The 25,059-nt window shown below is 35.5% G+C and overlaps 1 protein-coding gene across 5 annotated transcripts in view; it reads right to left on the bottom strand.

Moving 5' to 3' along the window:
* Positions 1-25,059, bottom strand: part of CACNA2D1 (calcium voltage-gated channel auxiliary subunit alpha2delta 1) — a 437,732-nt gene that overhangs the window by 199,789 nt on the left and 212,884 nt on the right. For all 5 annotated transcript variants that reach the window (XM_082498408.1, XM_082498409.1, XM_082498410.1 and 2 more), the window contains exon 5: positions 2,940-2,984. In XM_082498408.1, coding sequence (XP_082354534.1) covers positions 2,940-2,984 — 45 coding nt within the window. The remainder of the gene's footprint in view (positions 1-2,939; positions 2,985-25,059) is intronic.

The following is a 25,059-nucleotide window of genomic DNA, read 5'->3' as shown; positions in this document are numbered from 1 at the left end:
TCTTTTTCTATAATAGAAATGAGATTATTTTTGTTTATTAAGAGTTAATATTGATATTGCAGCTGAAGGAGGATAATTTTATCATTATTATGAAATGTTCACCTTTTCTAAATAGCAGGAATCATAGATCCATAGAGTCATTTAGTTTGGAAAAAACCTTTAAGATCATTGAGTGCAACCATTAACCCAGCACTGCCAAGTCCACCACTAAACCATGTCCCTAAGCACGGCATCTACCCGTCTTTTAAATATCTCCAGGGATGTCAACTCAACCACTTCTCTGAGCAGCCTGTTCCAATGCTCAACACCACCTTCGGTGAAGAATTTTTTCCTAATATCCAATCTAAACCTCCCCTGGCGCAACTTGAGGCCATTTCCTCTTGTTCTATCACCTGTTACTTGGGAGAAGACACCGACCCGCACCTCGCTATAACCTCCTTTCGGGTAGTTGTAGAGAGTGACAAGGTCTCCCTTCAGCCTCCTTATCTCCAGGCTAACCAGTTCACTCAGCTGCTCCTCATAAGACTTGTGCTCCAGAGCCCTCACCAGCTTTGTTGCCCTTCTCTGGATGTGAAGAAATAGAATTTGAGTATGTTTCTCCAGGATGAAGAAATCCGGCCCTGTTGGCAGATGTGCTGAACCAACAAGGTAACAGTGGCTGACATACCTGAGACCGCCACTCTTCATGGTGTAGTTAGAACTCATGGGGAACTTTTTAATGGTATCCCCTTAAGTCAAAACGTTTGTTCTGATCAGCTGGCCAAAAAGCTTAAATGACTGACAGAAAGCACGTGCTCTCAAGCTACAAGAGCTTGTAAATACTTTACTTTTTTAGTATCTCTCCCCTTCACATTTTCTGAACTTAGAATTAAAAGCAAAACAAAACACACCTTTTTTTTTCCTTCACCTTCTTTAACCATCCTTAACTCCCTCTTTGAGGACTGTTACGAAGGAATGAAAAATAACCCTCTCAACACATATATCCCTGTAAACATTCTGGCAACTCAAACTGAACCACAGTCTTCATGCTATGTTTTCGTATTTTATGAAGTCCATATAATACATATGTCCAAAACATTTTACCTCACTAGGCAAAAACACCCATGCAAAAGTTATGGTGATGTTCAGTTTAAATTCTACTCCTTTTGCTTATCTGTACCAGACTTCGGTAACTGCTTTTTAGCTGTGCAACCTGCTGGAATTTTTTCTCAATAGAAAAAGTGAGGAATTCAGCCAACCAGGTTTTCAGGGACAATAATTAAAAGTAAAGAGGCTGAAATAACTCTAGCTTGTGTGCTTAAAAAAAAGAAAAAAAGATCCTTTGGTGCTATAAAAGACAGAAAAGGTGGGGAAGTCTCTAGTCCTAGGAATTAAAACTTTTCATTGTGATTCAAATAATTTCAAAGTAATAACTTAAGCTGGTGTTGAGTTTTGGTATTGTACTCTGTGCTGCCGATGCCATCTTACAGTGTTACTTGTTTCTTGACAGATAGGCCCTGACTCACAGGAACTACTCTTAACTCAGTAATAAAGTTTGTTATAAACTTAATTCCAAGAGTTTAAAAAGGTAGAAAAAAAAAAAACAAAAAACAAAAACTGTCACAGAAATAAATAAATTTGAAAAGACATCTGTTGCAAAACTCTTTTTTTCTGGGGAAAAAAACCCTCAGGAAAGTCAAAGAAAATGAGAGTAAACTCTGGAAGGCTATTTCCTTTGGCGCCTTGCCGGCCCAATCGGGATTCATGTTGTAGTAGTCACCTCAAGAGACTTCCCAATACTATTTAACCGTAACAGATAAGGCAGGCTCTTTTACTTCACACCGTAACCTACCATCACTGGATGGTACATTTAGCTTCAAAATCCGATGTTTAAGCTTTGTAGTCCTGTTTGTAGTGACTATCACCTGCAGTCCCAGGGACTTTAATCAGAACAGACCAATATCTTTCAAATTTAGGTTATTTTTGATGAATTTTACTTAAAGCATGCAAATTTTAAAACTCAGGACAGTAGACTTGTTTGTTCTATCTGGATTCCAGTACCAGTGACTCTAGGTAAGCATATCAAATAGTTCTGCTTGACATGATCTATGTACCTTCCTTAATTGCCTTACAGCAGAAGCATCAATTACAATAGTGATGCCATCAATCTCTAAAGAATACTTGATTAAAAAGTGAAAATGAAGCATGCTGGCAATTCTGATTAATACATTTACAACATTTTTTCTATGGTTTTATAAATTAAATCTATAATGAAGACAAGCAGTTGTATTATCTCAGGTGAAGCTGAGGATAACTTGTCTTCTCCCCGGAAGACAGTAAGATTTTTAATAGTTAAAGCCTGATAGGAAACTTTAAACCACTTAAAGTAAGAGTTTTAGTAGAACCAGGAATTGAAACATCATACATTTTCTCTAAAACGTGGGGCTGGATTTTCAATTTCCCCCAAGCTTATTACAGTCATATGAGTGATCACAAAGTACATGAAAGTAGTTGTTCAGTAACATTTTACATCTGCTTTCCCCTCATCTGAAAAATTTCTTATGAAGAATACAGAATAATATGAGCTTGGAAAAGAGGGCCAGAAAATCGTTCCTTCAGAGTAAAGTAAATTATTTACATTTATAATTTTGATTCTCCAGTCCTATAATTATGATTTTATTACATTTCAAAAAGTGAATGATACTGCAGTCAGGATCTTTGTCTCCCAGCACATTCCCTGCCCGATCAGTAACTCAGACTGTATGAGGCCAGACGGACTTTGAGAATTGGAACATAAAATATGATCTGACTCTTGAGGAAACTTTTGAACATTTCTGAGTTTCTTGGTTTCTTGCTTCTGCAAAATATCTAAACGTTAGTCTTACAGTTTCATTATTGTTTGCCATCCCTTTATTTTCTGAGATTACAGTCAACGAAACAAAAAGAAAAAATTTACTTACATCATTCTGATCATCTTTTGCATTGTAATATATTATATCATTATTCTGTAAGAAAAAAAAAAGTAATTTTATTAGTTTGAAAGTAGAGCATAAAGTTTAAGAGCAATAATTTGTACTAAAATTCTTTTTAAAATAAACCTACATTTCTTTATGTATTCTCTTTGATATATGACAGAATCAGACCTTTGCTTGCTCTCTGTTCATGTATTTTTTCCCATGCTCCTGTTAACTTAATTCATTTAATACTTCTTCCCTGGTAAACTACATAAGTCACTGAAAAGGCCAGCTAGAAAAGTACAGACAATGTTGGACAAAATCCAGAGTTGATAAAAGACTTCTGTAAGCCATTTCTTTCACAGACATACACCGATTTCATTATGCAATTAGGCGATTTATGCACCGTGACATCTAACAGGCAGTAGATATGACGACGCATGGGCATCGCTGAGTGGGTTAAGTACTCGTTGCACACACCTTTATTGTTTTATTCACCTCCCACAGTGAAAATAAAATGTGGGAAAGTACATCACAGGAGAGTCCGGCTGTTGTAGCGTAGAGTGGGTCCTGGCAACTCTGTGGAAATACTGTACCATGTAATTCAAGCAAAACAAAGAAGGAGAAGATTACTGGTTTCCATTGCAAAATCAGTCAGAAACCGTGTTCAGTATAATGACTACAGCAGCTTGAAAATTGGGGTGTTTCCCGTGGAACACGTTTTTGTTTTCTCTCAAAATATTTCTCAACCATTTAAAAGCCTTAAAGATTTAGGCTCACTGTAATAACTTTCCACTAAATAGAATTGCTGTAATGTGCCCTATATTTGCTTTCATACCTTTTTGAATGGAAGTAAGTGATTACATGCGTTTCTGTATGAAATAGACATATACATGTATATAGCATTTTTTAGAAGTCCCATTACAGATTGTGAATAAATAATGAAACAGAGAAGTTACTTTTCCTCATGTCCAGCATTTTATGTAAAATAAGCAGTTGCTGTTAACCTCTAAAATTAGTCTTAATTTATATTTTCAGTTCTGTTTATGCTAATACCTTTGGTTTTATGTATTTAAATAAAAAAGTTCACCACAAAAATATTTTTTCTGTTATAAATACCAACAGGAAAGAATGATTTCAGTAATAATTTTTCAAGTAGGTAAACCAATGACAATTATTACTTGCACTAAAAAAGCACCATGACATGCGTTACAAGGTAATGTAGTTCACCTTTGTGAACCATCGTTTTCCTCACTTCATAAATAATGACATTGTTCATTCTCCTTTGTGATCTTTTTTGAGATCCAAACATGAAATATATTATAGATGAGCTAAATGCCATTCTGAGGTAAATGTTATCAACATTAACTCATCTTCTTTGCTTTTACCTCAAAAGGCAGTTTTCCACTTTTCCATCAAGGAACTCTTCTACCACCGTTTGGTCGGTTATGTGTCAGTATCTGGGTAACTAAGCCAGACCACAGTACGTTACAGACATCGAAGGAAATTCCTTTCATCATTAAAGACCAAAGCTAATTGCTTATTCACTTGACTGTTGTAAAGAAAGGATCATGTGATGCTTGTGGAAGCCTTCATGAAAGTTGGAAGAGGCAAAAGATTCAATTTTCTTTGGAACCTCTTTACTTTGTACATGGTAGTGTACAAAACAGCTGTTCTGTAAATAATTTGATCTGTTTGAAAAGCGAAGTAATTCTTTAGCAGGCAACATTTAAAACTGCAAAGGGCCCAACTCTGAGTGGTACTAGCTGGCAACGTTAGCACAAGTGTTTTCATCACAAGAGGATCTGTTTAATTAAAAAAAAAAATTGTTTCACTTCAGAAGATGGGGAAAAGAATAGTCCTCTCATCACACCACCTTGTGTTGTGTTGTGTTGTGTTGCATTGTGTTGTGTTGTGTTGCATTGTGTTGTGTTGTGTTGCATTGTGTTGTGTTGTGTTGCATTGTGTTATGTTATGTTATGTTATGTTATGTTATGTTATGTTATGTTATGTTATGTTATGTTATGTTATGTTATGTTATAGAAGTTCCCCTGCAATCTCTTCCCTGGAAGCCTTTCTTCAGGAAAAATGAGATCAGGTGAAGTAATACAGACATCCTTATGTGCATATAATATATATAATTCTTTTTGTTTAGTGGTTTCATTTTAAAAAGGAACATTTTCATAAAAGCACAATTCTTTTAGGTCTTCTCTTGTACTGTCTCTCATCAAGATACCAGTTTATTTCCCCACCCAATTTCCATTGCTTGTTTACCATAAAAGTATACCTTGTCACTGACCGACGTAATGCATAGGGGTTTTAACATTGTCCGCTACACATACAATTCTGGTTATCTACTCAAACAAAACAATTCTTTATTGTCACCATTTTATTTTTCTCTTTCTTTTATATTTTTGTTTATTTGTTTAAACTGATCAAAGCCCGTGTACCTGTCTACTTCTACTGAACTAAACAGTATTTCTTAAATCACCTATTAAAGAATTATGTTTCAGAAATGTGATACATTTACAAGTTAATTAAAATAACACCCTCAGAACAAATTAGATTTTTTTTTTTTTATGCTATACATATCTTGTAGTTCATTACCCTGCCTGGAGATATTACCTATATAACACATAAATTAACACTGACATTGGTCATCTCTCACTAGTCTTAATATGAAAAATATGAGATACGCAGTCCTACAACACACTGAATGCTGTGCAGTTCACAAATTAGATTCATGGATCAGTTATATCTTTAGAGGACAATTTTTCATAATTTAACCACTTCTAGCTGACAAGAACAAATTGTTTTGTTGCTGGTTCAAAAGCAAGTAGTTTAGTTATTTATTAACTCCTTGACACAAAGAATTTGAATCTTCTCACTGTTATACACTTCTGCCACCAGGTAATACTGCACACTTAGTCAGCAAGCCTAAAATACAATGTAAATATCCTTCATTTATTTTTTTCTTTATCCAGTAATGCTATGACAGAGAGAGGTGCATACTTGCTGTTACTTCTGTTTGTGAATGAAGGGATTTAGTAAGACAGTCCTGAACCTAAATTTATGGAAGAATTACCTTAGGAGACCACATATGTATAAATTAGAAACTTTAGTATAGTATAGTGATGATACCAGTTCACAAAACTCATGCAGTTGGAAAACTGAAGGGTAGTTTTTATCGTCATTAATTCCCCGTTCAGAGCAAACAGTTTTAGTATCTGACAAGGCTATGCAAAGCATACAAAAATTACATTAAGGACCAGGCCATGAATGTCTTATTTGTGACTCTCACTATTTTCTTCTATTCTGTCCTAATAATCTTTTTTCTTCCCCATTTCCATTGATATTATTATCTGCTGAAGTTAGATTGTTCCATTGTCTTTATATTGCTTTTCATTTCAACAGTACTTTGTTTCCCAGCTTTGGGTATAAAATAATTCCAGTGGGAAACGCTACATATTGGGTAGTATTAATGAATTCCTAAGTTTCATCACACCGAATCCAAAGTTTATGGTCTCTATGGTCTCTATGTCTAGAGATTTGAAGAAACGCACAGATTCATCAAATAGAAGAAAAGCATGGGAAAATATAATCTTTCAGAACATCTGCGGATGAAATTTGGATTCACACCAACACTAACTTACACTCACATTTTGATTCTCCACGTAGCCAGTTTACAGACACAGTCTATTGATTCGACCAGTCAACTGCCTAATCTCAACTCAGGATTACGTGAGTGGAGCTGAAGTTTGCTTCTCATCATGGGAAATAATACTTTCTTTCAATCAAATTCTTTCAAGAACAACAGAAAGAGATCACTTTGCAACAAGGCATATCTGACACTACAGATAATTACATATAGTAAATTGTAATATATCTATGTTATTTTGTTGGTAAAAGCTCTACATCCTCCTTTACCAAGTGCCAAATATGAAAGCTCCTAGTCTTCACTGCCGCATAATGGCTTCTGTAGAAAAACCTTCTCTGTAAATCTTGTGCCAGAATTCCAAGAATCGTCCATGAAATGTGGACCCCGTCAACTGGTCAAACCTCTTTTTCAGTGGAAACATTGTACATGTGATTTTTGAAGTATCTGCTTTTCCAAAAGAGATGTTTGCATTTCGTTCATGAAAGAAAAATAAACCAACCAAACCAACCCCCTGGAAATCTTAAGATTTTCAACAGAGATCTAATACTATCTATTCAGAAATGTTGCTTTCATGGAAGCTGTGATTAAGAGTCCTGAAGCGCTCAGGTCGGTATGTGAGGCTTCCTAGAGAATCTGACAAACTTAGATCTTGTGATGTAGCCCGAAATGGGGTTAGATATACAGGGGAAAAAGAAGGCCTAAAATAAATTCTAGAACTTTGTGAGACACTATAATGGACTACCTGAAAATAATAATAATAATAAATATATATATATATATAGGGGGAGGGGGAGAAACACGTTTTCTGCAGCTTTTCATATAGTAAAAAATTAATGCAACGTGTCAATTTAGGCAGGCATCACAATTACCTTTTTTTCCTAAAAGTAGCAGTTCTGAAACAATTGTAGATAACATGTAGAAGCAAACCCCACAATTTTCTGTGACTTTATTTGCTGCAGAGATGCTAGAAGGTAATGAACTCCCTCAGAAAAGAAAACAGAAGAGTTTTTGTCAAAGGTCTCCATATTTCGAACATTTTCTTCAATGAAACACTGGAAGCAAACCTAAAATTACTGTAGTAGATTATACTGGAAATATATATTACTGCATAATTATTAGTCCATGTTTTATAATCTAAAATTAAGGCCAAATATGATTATTTGAATTTTGTTTTAAAACAGCATACTTTCCATAGCTTCTAAGTATTTTATACAAAATTTGCTAAAGCAATCAAAAAGAGGCAACACATTGAAGCTCCTTTATATTGCTATTAACCTGCTAGTAGTGATAACACCGAGGATTCTTTTATTCTTCAAGTAATGGGGTAGAATAAGAAATGAAAAAAAAAAACCCACAATAGAAAAAACCCAAAATATTACAAATATACGTCTGATTTGGACTGTTCAGTTTAAAAATAAGTTCTTAGAATTACAACCACAAATTTGGAGAGCATTTTAAAATCATATTAGTCCCTCACGCTTTAAAAAGGCACAGAACACTAGTGAAAGGACTGGGAGTCCTGTTGCTCAGCATGCAGCAATAAAAAATAGTAATAATACTGGTTTATTTAATCTTTCGTGCACATACCAGAGGAAATTAGTGTAAATGCCTATAAATGCTTAATTAAGTGTTAGTAAAATCCATCTGCTTTAATTTTAAACAATATTTTCGTGTATTCCCTTGGATAAAGATGTATTAAAAAAGGTCATGCTAATACCTTTAAGGTAATTAAGGTTTAAACCCAACTAATAAATCCTATAACGAATAAGCCAGGTAGTTTTAGTTTAATCCCTTATATAGTCTGACATGCAGTTTAAGGCACAATGAGATACTTCAGAAAAGACAGCGAAATATGGCCTGCCACAAATGAATAATGACATCTGTTTCTAAAGAAAATACTTTAGGGAATAAAAACCCGCAAATAGGGGAAAAAAAGGAAAAAATGCCAACTACTACAACCTCTTTTGTTATAGCTTTGTAATTATGCATAAGTGAAATGGCACAGGCAAAATAAGTGGAAAACTTTTTTCCCTTCCGTATCCATGAGTAGAAATACTATTTACCTCTTGTCTTTAAAGTAAACACAAAGTCCAGCAGTATAATACATTAATTGCAATTATTATGTCTGACCATGGGCTGTAAGAAATGGGTTAGAAAATGCATTTAAAACAGGATCTTGAAAAAGGACTTAGAAACAAGATCTTTTAAAAATAAAACAAATTTTAATCAAAAAAAGACAAATATCAAATGGTTCAATAACATCCCTGTCTAGAAATACTTCCTCATATTACCTATAATATGGGTAAATGAGTCACTTGGGTTGGACATTTTTCTCCAAAATATAATTTGATTAAAGAACTACCTTCTCAGAATATTATATTTCATATACTAATTAAAAGCTTCCAGGTCTGCACTATAATTTATGATAAGCTTTTTTCATCGGATTTGTGTAAAGGCCTTTTCTCAAGATTCTACTGAGGCTAATAATTAGAATGAAAAGATGAAAGTGAAGATTACAGGAAATAATATAAAGGAGCATTGAAGGTGCTGCATATCCTTTGTCATAGAACACACTTTCTTTTAAAAGAAGAGAAAGTTCTATTTATTTAGCATTTATTTACAAGTTATACCTTCACTGAAATTATCAATCTGGAAATGATCAAATTTATAGACATGTTTCATGAGATGGTCACTTGTCCATTCACAGATGCATCAGAGTAATAAATAAAATGAGTAATTTATTAATCATCTGTATTCTAGACAGGGGGACTAAAACGTACAACCTTTACAAAAACAGATAATTTATTAGATAAGGGTAATGTACAGATAAAGATTCCAGATAAAAATACACTATATGAAAAATGCACTTTCAAGCCCTTGACATCAATTCTGAGGGATTTTGATCTAAGGCCAGATCCAAAGATTGCAGTGCTGATGTTGGACAGAATTTAGGCATCTGAGCTGAAAAACGAGATCATGAAACAGTTCATTGAAATCTAAATTTGGAAGAATCTAAAGTTCTGGAAGTACCTGAGTTTCCAGCATTAAGGTATCTTAATATCCTATTTCTATATGGACCTTTGAAGAACCTCAGGTTTCACATCTCTGAAAAGTCTAGAACCTACTTTGTACTTTCACAGAGTCAGGACCTTTAAACTGAAGCCTCTCACCCCTGTAACTTGAGGTACTTTCTGTCATCTAATACATCTTTCTTTTCAATATGTAATAATCAGTGACAGCCAATTACATTACATCAGTTAAGTCACAATTAACAAATGGAATGGAAACTTGTTCTGCTCTCACCTCCTCTTCCCCTTGCCTTCCTTTCTCCTGGCCATAGGAATAGTATAGTTACAGGGCTTTCTTATTTAGAAATATTATTATGAATATTATTCTGAACTCCAAATTTTTACTGTGTTAGAGCACACTATATAGCAAACCCAACATTTGCTTCCTCACATTGACTGGTGACATAATTTTGAAATACATTTGATGTGAATGGTCCAGCTAAAACTCAGATGTATACAAAGAAAATAAAACTATGAAAAAGTCAAACCTGAAATTTTTGTGAAGAAATTGAAGAAAAACATTAAGATAGCATGTATTTAAATGATGTAAAAAATATTTAAATGCATATCCAATATACATTGGACTCTGGTTGAAAGGTAAGTTATTTTGCCAAATCACAGTATTTTTAATGCCTTAAGGCAGGCACAAGAAGAACATACTTGTAACAATAATTATGTGTTACAAATGGGGGATCATAGATTATGCTACTACAACTTCTGAATACTTACGGCTCACGGGAGCTTCATGACCTTGCCTTGATCAAGGGCCAAGTACAATGAGCCATGGCCAAGGGTACAAGGCTGAGTGTGGTGAGCTATGGCACACACAGCAGTGCAAAGAAGGAGTGTAATGAGCCTTGGATTGTTACACTGTGCATCAGTGATTGACAACAACTGAGATGCTGGAAAAATGCGATAGCATCATGGAGAGATTTTACTGGCATCCTGTGACACCTGTCTATAAAACCTTCAGTGACAGAGACTGCAGGGAAACATTGCCACGTGGATGTCTGAGATGCCGAAAAGTCAGGCACCCGGGTGGAATCAGCCCACGTGAGTGCCAAGCCACAGAACCCACAACTGAGACCAGCCAGAGCAAACTTCCCTCGTACCCCAGGCTGGGCTCTGCCGACTCACCGGCACCATGATCGGGGCAGGTCTCGGCTAACTCTGTGCACGGGGATTGTGAGTGTGTGTGCAAGGGCTGCACTGCCACAGCCCATCCATCCCTTGGTCCACTTCACGACATGACCTCTGCAGTGTCATGTTGTCTCACATTCCTTTTCTCACCGTGCAAATATACAATTACGTGCTGATTTTACCACACTTGATTGAATTTGTCTTGTGCAAATTATAATGAAGAAAGCTGAGTAAGAAGTTGGTTTTTATATCACATTCAAAACACAGGACAAAGCCCTGCTACTTTATTAGAAGGTACAACAAGTAGGCTCTTTTTTAATTTTTTTTTTCCCCTCAATGTCCATATTACCCTACATTACACATTTAGTTAGAAAAAAGAGAAGTGTCGTGTATTAAGTTTGCATGCACAGCCTCAAAAGAAGCACAACATACCCCAGTCTTCATATCTCTAGAATTGATCATATAAACCGTAAAGAATAGAAAAAAACTTTTCCGTGTTAAACAAAACTCCCCAATCTTCAGGTAATTCTCGTTGTAACATTGTTAGAGAAACTGCCATTGGACTACTTAAGCTATCAGGATGGTATTGAACTTCCTGAAAAAATTAAGAATGAATTTTAAATACTAACTGTGATTTGGCTGTAGGATTCAAAGAAAAAGTGGTTGGATACGTCAGGTTAAATGTAATACAGCCCCAAGGTGATGAGAAACACGTTAGACAAACACACACATGTATCAGAATCTACAGATCCGTCTGTTCTTCTGAAATAATACAACATACTCCATGAATAATTTCTTTCTAAAGACACCCTATAGCTCAATGGCCTGTGATCAGAAGGCAATCTCTGCTGGACATGCAGATAATTGGTAATATAAAGATGGGATTTTGTTACTTTGCCTACTGTTAAAGATAGTTTTATCTTTATGAATTGTTTTCAACCTTGGGGATTATTTTTTTTTTAATTACCTTTTAGTGCAACTGGTGGACTAAACAAATCAAATGTGGAACCATTTAAGGAATTTTTAATTGCTAAATATCAAAGGCCAAATACTTCACGCAGAAGTGAACAATTAGTGACTGAAGATTTAACGATGCAAAAGCACATTACTCTGGTGTAGTTGATTGTATTGCAGAATGACTGTCATTTCAGTTAGTCAGACTGAGAATTCCTTTTTGAGGTGAATATTCTGACCTACAGTAAAACTGCAAGCACCACTATGCAAGAGTAAGTGCAAACATTAGCCATGCACTGCACTACAGCCACAGTTCAGCACATCATAGTGACTGCATATGGGGACAGATGCCAAAAGCACATAGTTTTACACTTTTAGCCTTTCAGAATTCTGCTGCAACACTCCTGCAATGGAAGACTTTTTTCTTGTTAAACCCATCAGTGACCTTCGTAGTGGTACAACATTTGGTGAATGGGAACTTGTATGTACCTATGAAATGGAAAGAAAACTGTCTAGCTGGCAGGGACTGGCAGTGGGTTCAACCTGACCAAGACTAATTCAAATGGAAGATTTTCTTTGCTCTTAAGAACAGAATTGTTGCAGAGTACCTCTCTCTTCCTAATAAATACAAGTCATGTTAATATAATGTTCGCTGTACTTAAGACTATCAAACTATCTCTCCCCAGTTGGCTATGAGACCTTTTACCTTCTCTTACTGCTCACTTTCCTCTTGAACTTAAACCCCGATACAACAGATATTGACAGTAACAGGCTACTGAAGAGAACTGTACTCTAAATAAATCTAAATGTCTTAGACAAGAAATTAAACATTTCCATAAATAATTGTTTTGTTCACTTTTTCAGAGAAGAGGTAAGTTTAGTAAGTTAAGCACCTGAAGTCTACACTAATTTAGGACGACGGATGAAGGCATCCCTTGGCAGCAGGACTTAAGCTTCAAAGCTCTTAGACTTTATTTATTTATTTATTTTCAGCTGATCAAAGTGAGGAAATTTGCCTGTATTGAGTAGATGAGAAATCTGTCATTTCTGAAAATTGAATTTCCCCCATGGACATAAATAGGAGAGGAGAAACAGGAACAGGCTTTGTATTGCTTTTCTGGCAGTCTGCAATCTATTTGTGTGTTTTGGTTTTCTCTCAAGCAAAAAGCAGCAATTGATTTCAGAAACACTATGCATTATTTGTTACTTCCATCCTATGTGTACCCAGTAGCTAAACTGCCAGGCAGGAGCCCTACATCTAAGGTAAAACTATGAAGACAAACCCTTGGGATAGGCAGTTATTTCCACTTTTGAAAGGGAATATTCTGATATTCTGTAAAACAGTTCAAAAAATAAGGCTATATATTCAGCTCCAAACCTCTTTACGCTGAGGATTCAAAGACCCAGTGGCAGGAGCCCTGATGCAAACCGTATCAGTAGTAGCCAATGGGGCAGGACAAGAAGCTTTTGATCTTATATCATCCCCATTATTTTAAGACTTGATTGTCTGATCCTTCAGTCACTTGAAAACAGTGTTGAAATGGCTTTAATCTCCTTTACTGAATTTTTAAAATTGTTGTTTTGTAATTTTAAATATTGTGGATGGTTTGGGCGTTTTTTGGAAGAAGAATATGATATAGGGCAGCGTAGCAAATATCATCAATTTTGCACACAGCTCTTCAGCCCACACTTTGTTCCGAAGACTTTTTCAAACCATTTTATTTCAGCCTGAGAGGAAACTCACCAAAGTCAACCAAACAGGCTCTGGAACAATCCCCGCATGGACATGTCTCAAGTTATGAATAGGAAGTCACAAATAATATTACTATAGTCCCAGTGGATACAAATACCAAAAATCAATATCCACTCCCATTCAAGTAGAAGAAAGATTTATAATATGCCTCTGGCCTACCCCGGTAGGTGGATAACAAAAGGTAACAATTCAAAAAGCTATTATCCCCCTCTTTTTCTCCCAGCCAAACCTCCCTCGGTATTCTTACCATCTCCCGAAGAACGACAAAAAAGTCTAGGGTTTTATGTACTTGCATGTGTCACAAATGGAAAGGAAAGAAAATGAAAAGGGGACTCCTTTGGAATTACCGAGTTTAAAAGAATCGGTTGCATGCATAAAGAAATGCAAATAACTGTCTCTATACTCCTTCTCCAGTCCTTTAAGTCAAAAACAAGGTAGGCACAGACGATCCTGAGAGACAAAAACCTTTTAAATCCTTTCTTAATTTTGGTAAACATATTCTTCCTAAAGGTTCAGGAAACTGCTAATCTTCTCATCACAGTAACTTCCTCAAAGTATAAGCAACTGCGAATGGCTTCTTTTATAAGGCAAAATGCAATCGATTACAAAGCAGATTTGCAGGTGGGAAAATGAAATTAATTTGTTAGCAGCTAATTAGCCTCTATCTCACACCATCCTATCTGTTTAATTAAAGGAGCAAAGTATGTTCATTTTAATTTATTCAGCATTACTTTCTTTAGTTGATGAAAGAACATGAAAATAAAATAAATAATAAAAAAGAAAACTTGTCTAAAATGATTGCAGATTATCTAGATTGTGAATACTCAGACCAGTATAGTATAGGAGGCTAGTTAAACAATTTGGACATGAATTTAAATCAGAATTGGGGGATATTGGCTTTGGCATTCTGAATTCATTCTTACGTAGGTGCTAGGATGTAATGAACTGGGCTACATTTATTTACATCTCTTACATTGTCATAACTGAATACAGAAAATACGTCACTTCTCCAGCTCCAACAAATCTGCAAAAATCTTTGAAGAAAGAATTTTTTAACCAAGTAATGGGCAAACCTATAATACAACTTTTCCCAAAGAAAATGAGCTTACATTTGTTACAGTTCTCCTGTGTTCTATTCATTATAGCCAACAAAGAAGATCATGTTTAGGAATGTTGCGATCAATGGTTATGAAATATTTCAAAGGAATCGAGGCTTTAGGCACATGGCACTAAAGTGGAGTAAAAACTCAAGAGGGTAGTTTCTCAGTTATTCATGCTGGTGTCTGAAGACATCAGGTCTTCCCAAGGCTTATCCAAACCTAGCTGTGCACTGGGATGGGAGCTGGCCACAGCAGAGCCCAGGATATCTCTCTGGAGCTTCATCTCAAACTCCAGAAGCTAGAATCTGAGAATAAATGTTCCATCTATTTAAAAGTGATATTTTTATCACTTTTTGCATGCAGATTCATATTTATTTAGCCCATACTTGGAGTCAGTCAGAAGCTGATAAAACTAATTAGCGCTGAGCAGAGACATAGATAATGAAAAATGTCGATAGACCACAACAGGAGACGAGGACTTTCGGTGGAGAAACTTTGGTTTGCTTACCACTGGTGTTTTTATCAAATGATAGCCAGGTAAGCTACAATATAGAAAGAAGGAATTACACAAAAATGAAATCCACAAGCCATGACTTGGTTTACTACAGCCAGGTTTAAAAAGATACAGTCTTTTTTTTTTTTTTTTTGGTTCTATGCACAGTTCCAGATTAATTGCCAAACAAAAATATGAAATAACCTGTAACGTATTTTAGTGACATCAATTGCTGATCTTGCCTGTTATTTTTTATATAAACTTGTGTTTAAGCATCTTGCTTTTTACTGCTTTTACTATTTCTTTCTCAATTTTTACTGGTATAAGTTATTTTACCTAAGTTATATGGAAACACAAGGCAATTAAAGAACAATCTGGCTTTGGATTTGTTTGATTTTTTTCCTCTCCTACTTGTATCCCGGGCGGTTCTGTTTTGTTTAGTACTGAACTGTTGGAGCATTTTCCACAAAAGCATCGGAGGATGCACCTAGCATCTGGTTTCCTTTATTTTTTTTGTTCCCCATTTTCAAAGAACATTTGTTTTGGTAGTTTCTACCTGTGTTTCATAGTACTAAGGAAAAAAGCAAAAACAAGAAAGGCCCTTCTACTATCTCTAGAAAATGACAGGACTGGGTGGTGAAAAGAAGTCAAATCCTTTCAGTATTAAAAAAAAAAGAATATTAAGTAATCTTAAATCGCACAGTTCGCTGCCAAGAGGTGTATGAGGTTCCCTGAAATAAAGCAGCTCTCGGTTGTGACAGTGCAAATGCTCATCCAAGCGCCTTACGCTGCTGATTTATCTGAACCAGCTCCTTCAGAAGTTTGGGTGTCTCTGCATTTCGTTGCAGTTTGTGGCATAAACATCAAATAGATGGTGGGCAAAACCCCTGTTGTGATCCACGGAAGAAAACGCAAATAACTTTTCATTTAGCGCCGTTGTTAAGATGGAGAATGAAAAACAGCAAGATGTTGATATAGCTCTTAAATCGTACTGCTCTTCTGCATAAATTCCAGCATACCAGCATAATATATCCAATAATTAAGAAGAAAAGTAATTATGTTTTAATTATTTTTGATATGATCCTTTTGCTTGTAGTGATTGACTGGAAAAGTCTTCATCATTTTATGTTAAATAGTAAAATGAATGACATTTTCCAGCTGCTGGCTTGTCTCGTGTTACTGAACTGCTTCCAAAGTAAGGTTTACTCATGGAGCTTTGCTTTATTGCAGTGATTGTGTGTGAGACGGGCACAAAACGGATGTCAAAGCTGCATAATTAAATTATGATTCCTTCTTAATTAGATGAACATGGGATATTTCTTAAAGCCTGATAACTGCTGTCCACAGTTGCTTTCCTTATAAGACAACAAAGATCTAGCAAAATCATTTAAAGTAAAACCTTAACGAAGCACAGAAGATTGAAATTTGTAAGAGGCCCATTAAAATAATTAAAAGTCAATATGCCAAGCACATTTGTGATGTGTGTGAAGCAAAGCCATCTGAAAAGAAGATTTGGTCTGAGTTGCTTTTAACTTTATTATCTTTTAGAAAGGTACTTTTCATATTTAGGAGGAAACGGAGAGATTTGGGATTTTTTTTTCTGATTTTCATGCAAATTTTATAGGATAAGTTATAGCAATTGCTTTTTTGTATGTTATAACTCTCTAAGCTTTGTGGTACTTAATATTCTATGGAAAACAATGTTCATGACTATTAAATCTCCAACTTTTCGGTGAAAAATTAAAGATTTGACAGGATGATGAAAGAAACATTGTTCTGATAATGTTGATTTGGTTTTGCGTGGTATAATTTCAGTAAGGACAATATTTTTATATTTTGTTAATTTTTGTATTTCATACAGATTGCTATATATTATAATCAGTAATTTAATAAAATAATCTGAATGGATCAAACCATAAATTCAAATGGAATCATTCGCTTGGAGCCAAACATATACTGCAATAATGTGGTTGCTTTTTTTTTCTTAATTTCTTGCTGAAATAGACATATTCATAAGCAAATTCTGTCTTTGTGTTTAAATTCTTTGCCTTCAAAGTCTTTAAGATCACATGACGGTACCTAGACTTCTGAAAATTAATCCAACTGTCAATCTTCTCATTATATTGCCAAGTTTAAGAATAATTACCAGCACCGATAATTCAAAATTCCTGCAACATTATGCAAATGTCTATGACTTATTTGTTTTCCTACTATTAGTTGTTGTTAATTAGTTGTTAATGCCATTAACTGTTGTGCAATTCCCAAGGAAGTAGGGTCTTAAATTATGGGTTTAAAACACAGTGTGCAGCCTTTGAATAACAGTTCAAAAAGGTATTCTGGTCTAAAAAAATATGCTTTTTGTATCTGACCTGTTGTGTCAATAGATTTCCACTAGCTGCAGTGCAAGCTTCATGACATCACTTGTGAATAAATTTGGTAGACTTATGTTGGATATATTTAGATTATTTTCATGGTAAGAGTGTGGAACAGAAAGGGAGAATAAACTTGCTTATAGAATAGTAGTGTCTATGTTACTGCCAGAAGCAAAAAAAAATCTCTTTAAGAATATGCTCTGTATTTTATATAGTCAATCATAATTATTCAAATGGGAAAGTTATAATTCAGTTACTTGTGTCCATCAGTTGCTTAATACATTACAAGGCCAGAGGTGTTCGGATAGTATAAACTTGCTTGTGTAATACAGCCCTCGCAGCTCCCTCACCAAGCTATACTGCAAGGGTGCATTCCCCTTTCTTCCTAGCTCCCTGCTGGAGCCACTTTCCAAAGCTCTTTTCTGAGCCTAACCCCAGTTTTAAGTAAATAATGGCACTTATCTTTGCTGTCAATTCACCCAAAGTTCAGCCGTCACTCATATCTTATCCTCTAACATAACAGAAGATTAATGTCAGGTAATGGAATTTTGTAAATGAACTAGAATAAAAATGTTTAAAATACTTAAAATAACCATTTTCTGCCTTAAAGAACAGAAGTAAACCAGTATCACCACATTGATACTTCATTTGCTCTCTACCATTTTATTTCACTTACAAAACTGACATTGTTATTTTGTAAACTCAGATCACCTACTTAAGTCCATGGCAGCTTTAACCTGACTCCAGCTGCATCCTCTTGATGAAGAACAGAAGCTATAAGTCGCTTGTTTGCTTGTTTGTTTCTTTTCCTGTTTTGTACATTTTCTGTGTTTGGTTGTTGTTTGGTTTTTTGTTTTTTGTTTTTTAATTGGAAAGAGGCTTTGGACTATCAGTGCCACCATTTTTCCCCAGACTGATTTCCATACTTATAAAGGAAAGGCCACCCACATTGATTCCAGTCACCACAGGATAAGAAGCTTTAAAAATTGAGTTGTAATAATACCAGATATTATTTCCCATTTATTTAGATGTAGTAATTTCTACCAAAAATTCCCCCCATGCCCTCAGAACCAGACTAAGCACAAGCAAAGCTGCCAGCTATATAGTGCATTAGACTGCAAGGGCAGTAAAATGTAGCCAAAGTCTGCTATGGCTCTACCAAAATCTTGGAAAGCCAGCCTGGTGGCAGCTGGCTGTCGGTAGAATGGAGAATAGCAATCTCTCCTTGGAAGAAGATCTCTTCCTTAAAACCAGTTTCATCCCAAGCCTGCATACATGATCCCAGCAGTGTGAGCAGAAAGCCTGGATCCTCAGTGACCACTTCTGACTTCATGTTCCAGTTTTGCCTGTTTCTTCTGACTCTCCCTAATCCTGCCCAAGGGCAGAATTCAGAATAGTCCTGGGTTTTAACAACTCGGAGAAGGAAACAGCTAGTTCTGAATTTGCACGCCTTCATAGTTCAGAAATTTCACACAATTTCCAAAATATTTCAAAGCTAATATACATAACCCTTATTCTAGGCAGAGAGTTATTCACAGCATTTTAGCACTTCCATCAGAATCTATGGTAGCACGTGTAGGTGTGAGCTCTTACATTTTATATAATTCACTTTAAAACTCTTTTACTGTTCAACACTTCTTTGAAATTCATCTCTTTTCTAAAATTCAGAGTGGACAGATAGACAAATAACAGAAGATGTAAGGAAAGAGCCAGTGAGAGACATTTTAAACAAAAGAAATCGCCATCTATTGTGAAAAGTCAAATTAAGACAGGTATTTGATGAAAAAGACACGCGGTTAGAAAGGTTCCTGCATACCTAACCAACAATGTCACTGAAAAAGAACTTAACACTGGAAGAACATAATAAAGAAGAGAGTATGAAGTAAATTGGAAAGAATATATTAAATTGATTTGAGTTTGAATAAATGCATCATTTTTTCTCAAAATTTATCCTGTGATGCTTGAGGACTATTTCAGCCCAGCTCTCAACAACACCATTACACAGTATTACGAAAGTGCAAACTGAGATTTCAGAAAGCCAAAAAAGGAGGAACTACAAGTGTTTAAGAAGGGATAATGGAAGGTGGGAACCTAGGCTGAAGAGGAAAGAAGAAGGAATGCTGCAGCAAAGGGGGAAGTGTCTTGTCAAGGACGATGCCATGTTCACATCCAGAAAAGACATAGAGGCATTATGCTAAAAAACACTATTCTGATGAGACCAGCACAGTCTGCATGGTATTTGGACACAATGAGTTGAAAATAACAGACACACGCAAACCACGGATACCGGGGCAGAGCGAATATCAGCCATTTGTGCAAACTGAGCCCGAGGGCCAGGGCTCCTGTCCTGCTGCACTCCACAAAGATGCTGCTCATACTGAACACGCTGAAACTACCTATTATTTTCTTTGCTTGTATGTTCATTTCTGCCCAAATATTCCTGATCTTTAAAATGTGACAGCGGTAAAATTTCAAAAGCACAGGCAGATACTAGTTGAACTGCTTGTGTTCTCAAAGTATCTGAACCCACCAGTTTTAGTGCCTTGCAGACCTGCAAAACCGAGAGTCACCTAACAGTGTGCACCTGTTTATAGACATAAATACACACACACCAGTAGATGATCTTTTTGTGCCTATATACAAGTAGATACTTATATAAATGCATGTACAAGTATACACACAGAGGAAAATTTATATAATTGATATATGCATATACATACCTCCCACCTATATAAGTAGGACTATAAGTAAGCTTATACCTTATATCACCTCAACCTCATTTATGAACACTGAGAAATAGGAAAAAGCACATCTAATAATTCAGAAATGTGTAAGCTATAACTTGTTATCTTGAAGCAAAGAAGAATACAATTTGATCTGTTTCATGTTAAAGCATTTAAAACTCTTGCAAATATAGTACTGCAGAGCTCTCATGCACGGATAAAAGGTTTTGACATATTCAGTTGTATTTCTTTTAATGTTTCCTTATCAGTATATAGATGATATGAGGAGGCGAATGAACTGATTTAAATGCATCCTATTCTTGACAAACATACCCTAAGTTCAATTAGGTGTATAGATTTACACTGCTCTACTCTTACTAGTACATGTAATGGCTTCAGTGAAGTATTCTGTGTCAGCAAAATCTACTGATATGAATCTACAAAGGAAATCCAGTCTTGCTGCCTATGTCATAGTTCTTTTTCATAAAATCAGTAATCATAATTGATAATCATAGCATAATTCATAATATCGTAATTCTTTTCAGAAAAAATAGTGGGATATTTTCCCTACTACTTTTGGTAGAATGTCCGAGAAACTCATTAAACTGATGGATTTTCCCTTCGACATTCCTTCTTCCAATTTTCAACCTAAACTTATCCATAACTGCTATATATCTATTATTTTAGAGAAAATGTGTTTTCTCTTGAATAGCATTTCTTCTTGGTGTTTATTCTTGACACAGGCTGTTTACTGATCTGTAACCACTGTACGTTTTAGGATACAGCTTGCGTTATTCTCCACAGAGAGTATGATGTTTGTGTTTCAAAACACAGATCAATCCTAAACACAGACTGCTGCTCATCCTTATTGTACTTGTTACAGCTGCCCCCAGGATACCTAAGCATCGTCCAGACACATTCGGTGGCATAGTATGCACCAGGAACCATCCTCAACAGACTATGCAGCCAAGCCTATACGAGGTTATGCCCTGTCTTGCATTCTACATGCCTCCAATGTTATCTCAACAGGTTTTATACCCTCAAATCATGGTACATACATGTCCTGATGTAACTGATGTAGCACCTGAAGCATGGGAACTCCCTAGTTTAACGCCTTGAAAATATTATTTTCTAAGCTGCACCACTTCACATTATTTCAGAAACTTTAAGCAGAGAAGTACACAAAAACACACACGCATAAACATCACCAAGAGTAGTCACAAGACCAAGTCCAGTTTGAACATCGTCAGTCTATGCCACTTCGTCCAACAGTCAGGTCTGTAGATTTGTTGTATTCAACAGTATAGATTTATAATACAGGCTTTAGAAATGCTGTCCAGTTCCAATCTTGAACTTATTTCTTAAAGAAATGCCTCAGGGAGCCAGAATTAAGAATTTATCCCCTTCTGTGTATGAAACATGCACTAAGAATGGGCTATGCACAGGGAAACCTACAGATTTGAGATTGCTTCTGTTACCACAGTGTCACTTCACCTTTCATAGTAGTCAGGCTGGCACTGCCAGTCCTCTGCTTTTTGCCCCCCACCCTACACTTGGCAGGAGTTAGAAAGTGTTGAATGAGCTGCAGTTTTAGGCAAGTCCTAGGCTCTGCTGACAAACTGTCTGTGATTCTCATCTCCTGATTTATCCACCAGTTTTCCTTTTTGCCACTCATACATCTAAACAGCAAATCTCCACCTTGAATGCAGAATCTCAAAACATGACTTAAATTAGCTGAAAGTCTTACGCAGCAATGTTAATATCAGCAAATCTTTACAGATATGTTTCATACACATCTTACCTAAAGAAGATTGTATTTAAGTGTTGCTCTGTACATATGTTGCTCATACATATGCTGTGCCAGGGCTTACTATGTTTTCCTCAGTACCGAACTTTATGAATGGCATCCAGCTCAAGGCAAACTTTGAGGCAGAATCACATTGGGGACAAAAAAAAAGAAAGAGACCAAGGGAGATACTGGAAGTGTCTGGAAGTAAATCTCCTATGTCCTTTGCTCCCCTGTAATAAGGAAAAGAATCTCTTTCCAAGTCAGCTGTCAGCATAAGAAATGGCAACAAACATCACTTGGGATTAACAAATGTATTCATAATATTTTCAAAAAAAATGCAACCTTAATCCAGTCTGTGTTTTTTCCTATTGTTATCCCTCACCAAAAGGAAAAAAAAAATCACTCTTTGCTGCAGTAACACAACTCTAGCACAAAATGCCTGCATATATTAGTAAAATAAAACTAAAATGTTTTATCTGACAGGTGGGGAAGTGTTATGGCAAGACCATGTATTTCCTCAATGCATATTTTAAAATACTTTAAGTCTAGAAGTCATTTAAACTACTATACCCACAGCAAATTGGATTAAATTAAACTTGCCTATCTGGAGAATATTCAGCCTGGTAGAAAACTTTTGCTGGAAGTCTTCTTTCACTTTTTAGGTGAAAAAAAATCACACACAAAGCATAAAAAGTTTTATTAAGAGAAAACACCAGAATTTTGTGCAGGCACAGAAAAATATCAATAGAGCCAAGCTCCTTAGTTTTACTGTTCCCATGTGTAACTTGTAAGACATGCAAGTTCCTCTCTTGAGAAGTGGCAATGCCCAAAGGACTAAGAAGAGAATCCTGCCTGAATTAATTATTCATCAGGGATTATTCATCCATTTTTAAAAGCAAAGATCTGTTCTGGATTAGCATAGTCATATTTATATTTATTCTTCATATTTTCAAGACAGTTACAATACACAGTGCTTTAATGCAGTATAATTTGGGACTACCAAATGGGAAACTGAAAATAGAATGATAATATTTTCCATAAACACATATATTACAGGCGGTCACAGAGTTGGCCTAGAGCTCTCAGGACTTGCTAAATCCTAATGTCCCTCCAATGAGACCTAGAGTTGTTTGTGTATTTATTTATACAGTCCTGATTTGCTCATAGCTGAAAGCAAAAGTGAACTGGAGAAAAGTAAACAAATGCGTAACAGGCACCATTTCTGGTCAAATCAGGTAGATTATTTTTTATTGTTTGTTTGCATGATGTAGAAGAATGTTAGCATATTGCTAACATTTGAAGAGTCTCTCTGCTTTGTATTATTCACACCTCTTGCTTTGTGGGAATCCTACAGAAATATCTGCAACTACTTGAATCACATATCAACATTTTCAGAACATAAAAGAGCCACAGTTACAGCCTTTGTTTAAATTCTAATAAGAATTACACCATACTCAGGGGATGGAAGGATAAGAATTCCCAAATCCCTTGAGTAAAATACAGCTTTTAATAATAGGATTGTCTAGTACTCCCAGAGGATTTTAAAGTCAATGCAGAATGAAACTCTTATTATAAAATTTCTATTGTGTTTCAGCTGCAAAATACTACAGGCATCAAGCTTTTTCTGTTTTCAAATAGTGCAAAAGCCACTGTTCTTGGAACATCAGTTCTTGGTATATTTTAAGTACATAATGCCTCGAAAATGCCTTTTTGTTGCCCTTACATTATTAGGCTTTGTCTTTTTTATTATTTCTTTTTTCATGGTATTTCATGACATGTCTCAGTCCTACAAACTTTTAAGTCCCTAAACCTTCCAAATTCCATGTTAGCTCCTTTTTTTCTTTCTAAAGATGTCATGACAAAGGCAGCCTGAAATTTTCATCTAGTATCTTACAAAAATCTTGTGGCAAAAGAACAAGGTAAGCTATCAAGACCTGCATGACTCCTGTGGTTTTGTCATCTGAAAAAAATAGAAGGAAATGGAGTGAGGAAAACCACAAATAACTCTATCCCATGAAATCCAATCCACTCATCTCAGAATTTCAGAATTTTGTGCAGTCCTAAGCCCATATCTGTAAATTCCCAGTATTTGCTCCCTTTTACAGGAAAGATTTTAAAAATATTTGGGGTCTAATTTGCTTTAAAAAAATCTCCAAGGTTTGCTATTATGAATGGTATTCCTTCTCTGAAGTAAGAATCAAATCTTTCTAATACTTTCTGAATTTCTCAATCTTTTGTAACTCTGCCTCCATTATGAAAACTAGATTTGGATGTTCCTGTCTTACTTCATTGATTAACTCTTTGTGCATACTCAGATATATCAGGGTTTTTTTCTTTTAATTAAAAAAAAAAAGAAAAAAAAGGCCTTCTCTCCTCCTATTAATAATTCAAAACCAGTAGAGTTAAGTAGGTTAATACTCCTTTTTCCAAAAAAAAATGGCACATTTCCTAAACTCAGTGTAAAAAAGGGTCAGGTTAACATGAATGTGATGGGCAATGTGGGAAATGAGTTTGTCTAGGAGATGATGTAAACAGAGGAAACTAGTTAGATCCTAATTATATTGACAAGAATTAATCAAGGAGAAAGATACTGTTAGTTTTGATCTGAAAATATTTGGTAAAGAATCTTACAGACAAAATAACAAGCACCCTTGAAGCCCGTTTCCAATTGATTTTACTGATTCGCCAAAGGTAGTAAAACAATGTTAAGAATTACATACCACAGTTTTACATTAGCAACTGAATTTGAAGGTGGAATCACAAAACTAGTTAGCTTCATCTGTGTTACAAATTCAATGAAGTCTTAGAAAATATGCACAACAGCAGCCTGCAGAAAGCTTTTCTTATCATACTTCTCTATTCTAAACTGAAGAACCTACAGGGTGATAATAAATTGAGTACAATAGTAGCTCTTTGCTTTTAATAAGATGTTTGTTCAGAATGCACATTAAAGACTCATTCAAAATGAAGGCGATAATGCATGTGTATGGTGTCTTAATAATGAGAAATCACACCTTTCTTTCTTTTTTTCTTTCCCTCAGCTCTTTTTCAGAAGCTGCACATTTTTAACATGAGT

Source organism: Vanellus vanellus, assembly GCF_965231255.1.
Source record: "Vanellus vanellus genome assembly, chromosome: 1".
NCBI lineage: Eukaryota > Metazoa > Chordata > Aves > Charadriiformes > Charadriidae > Vanellus > Vanellus vanellus.
The sequence above is the reverse complement of the archived record's forward strand: the minus strand, read 5'-3'. Positions and strand labels throughout refer to the sequence as shown.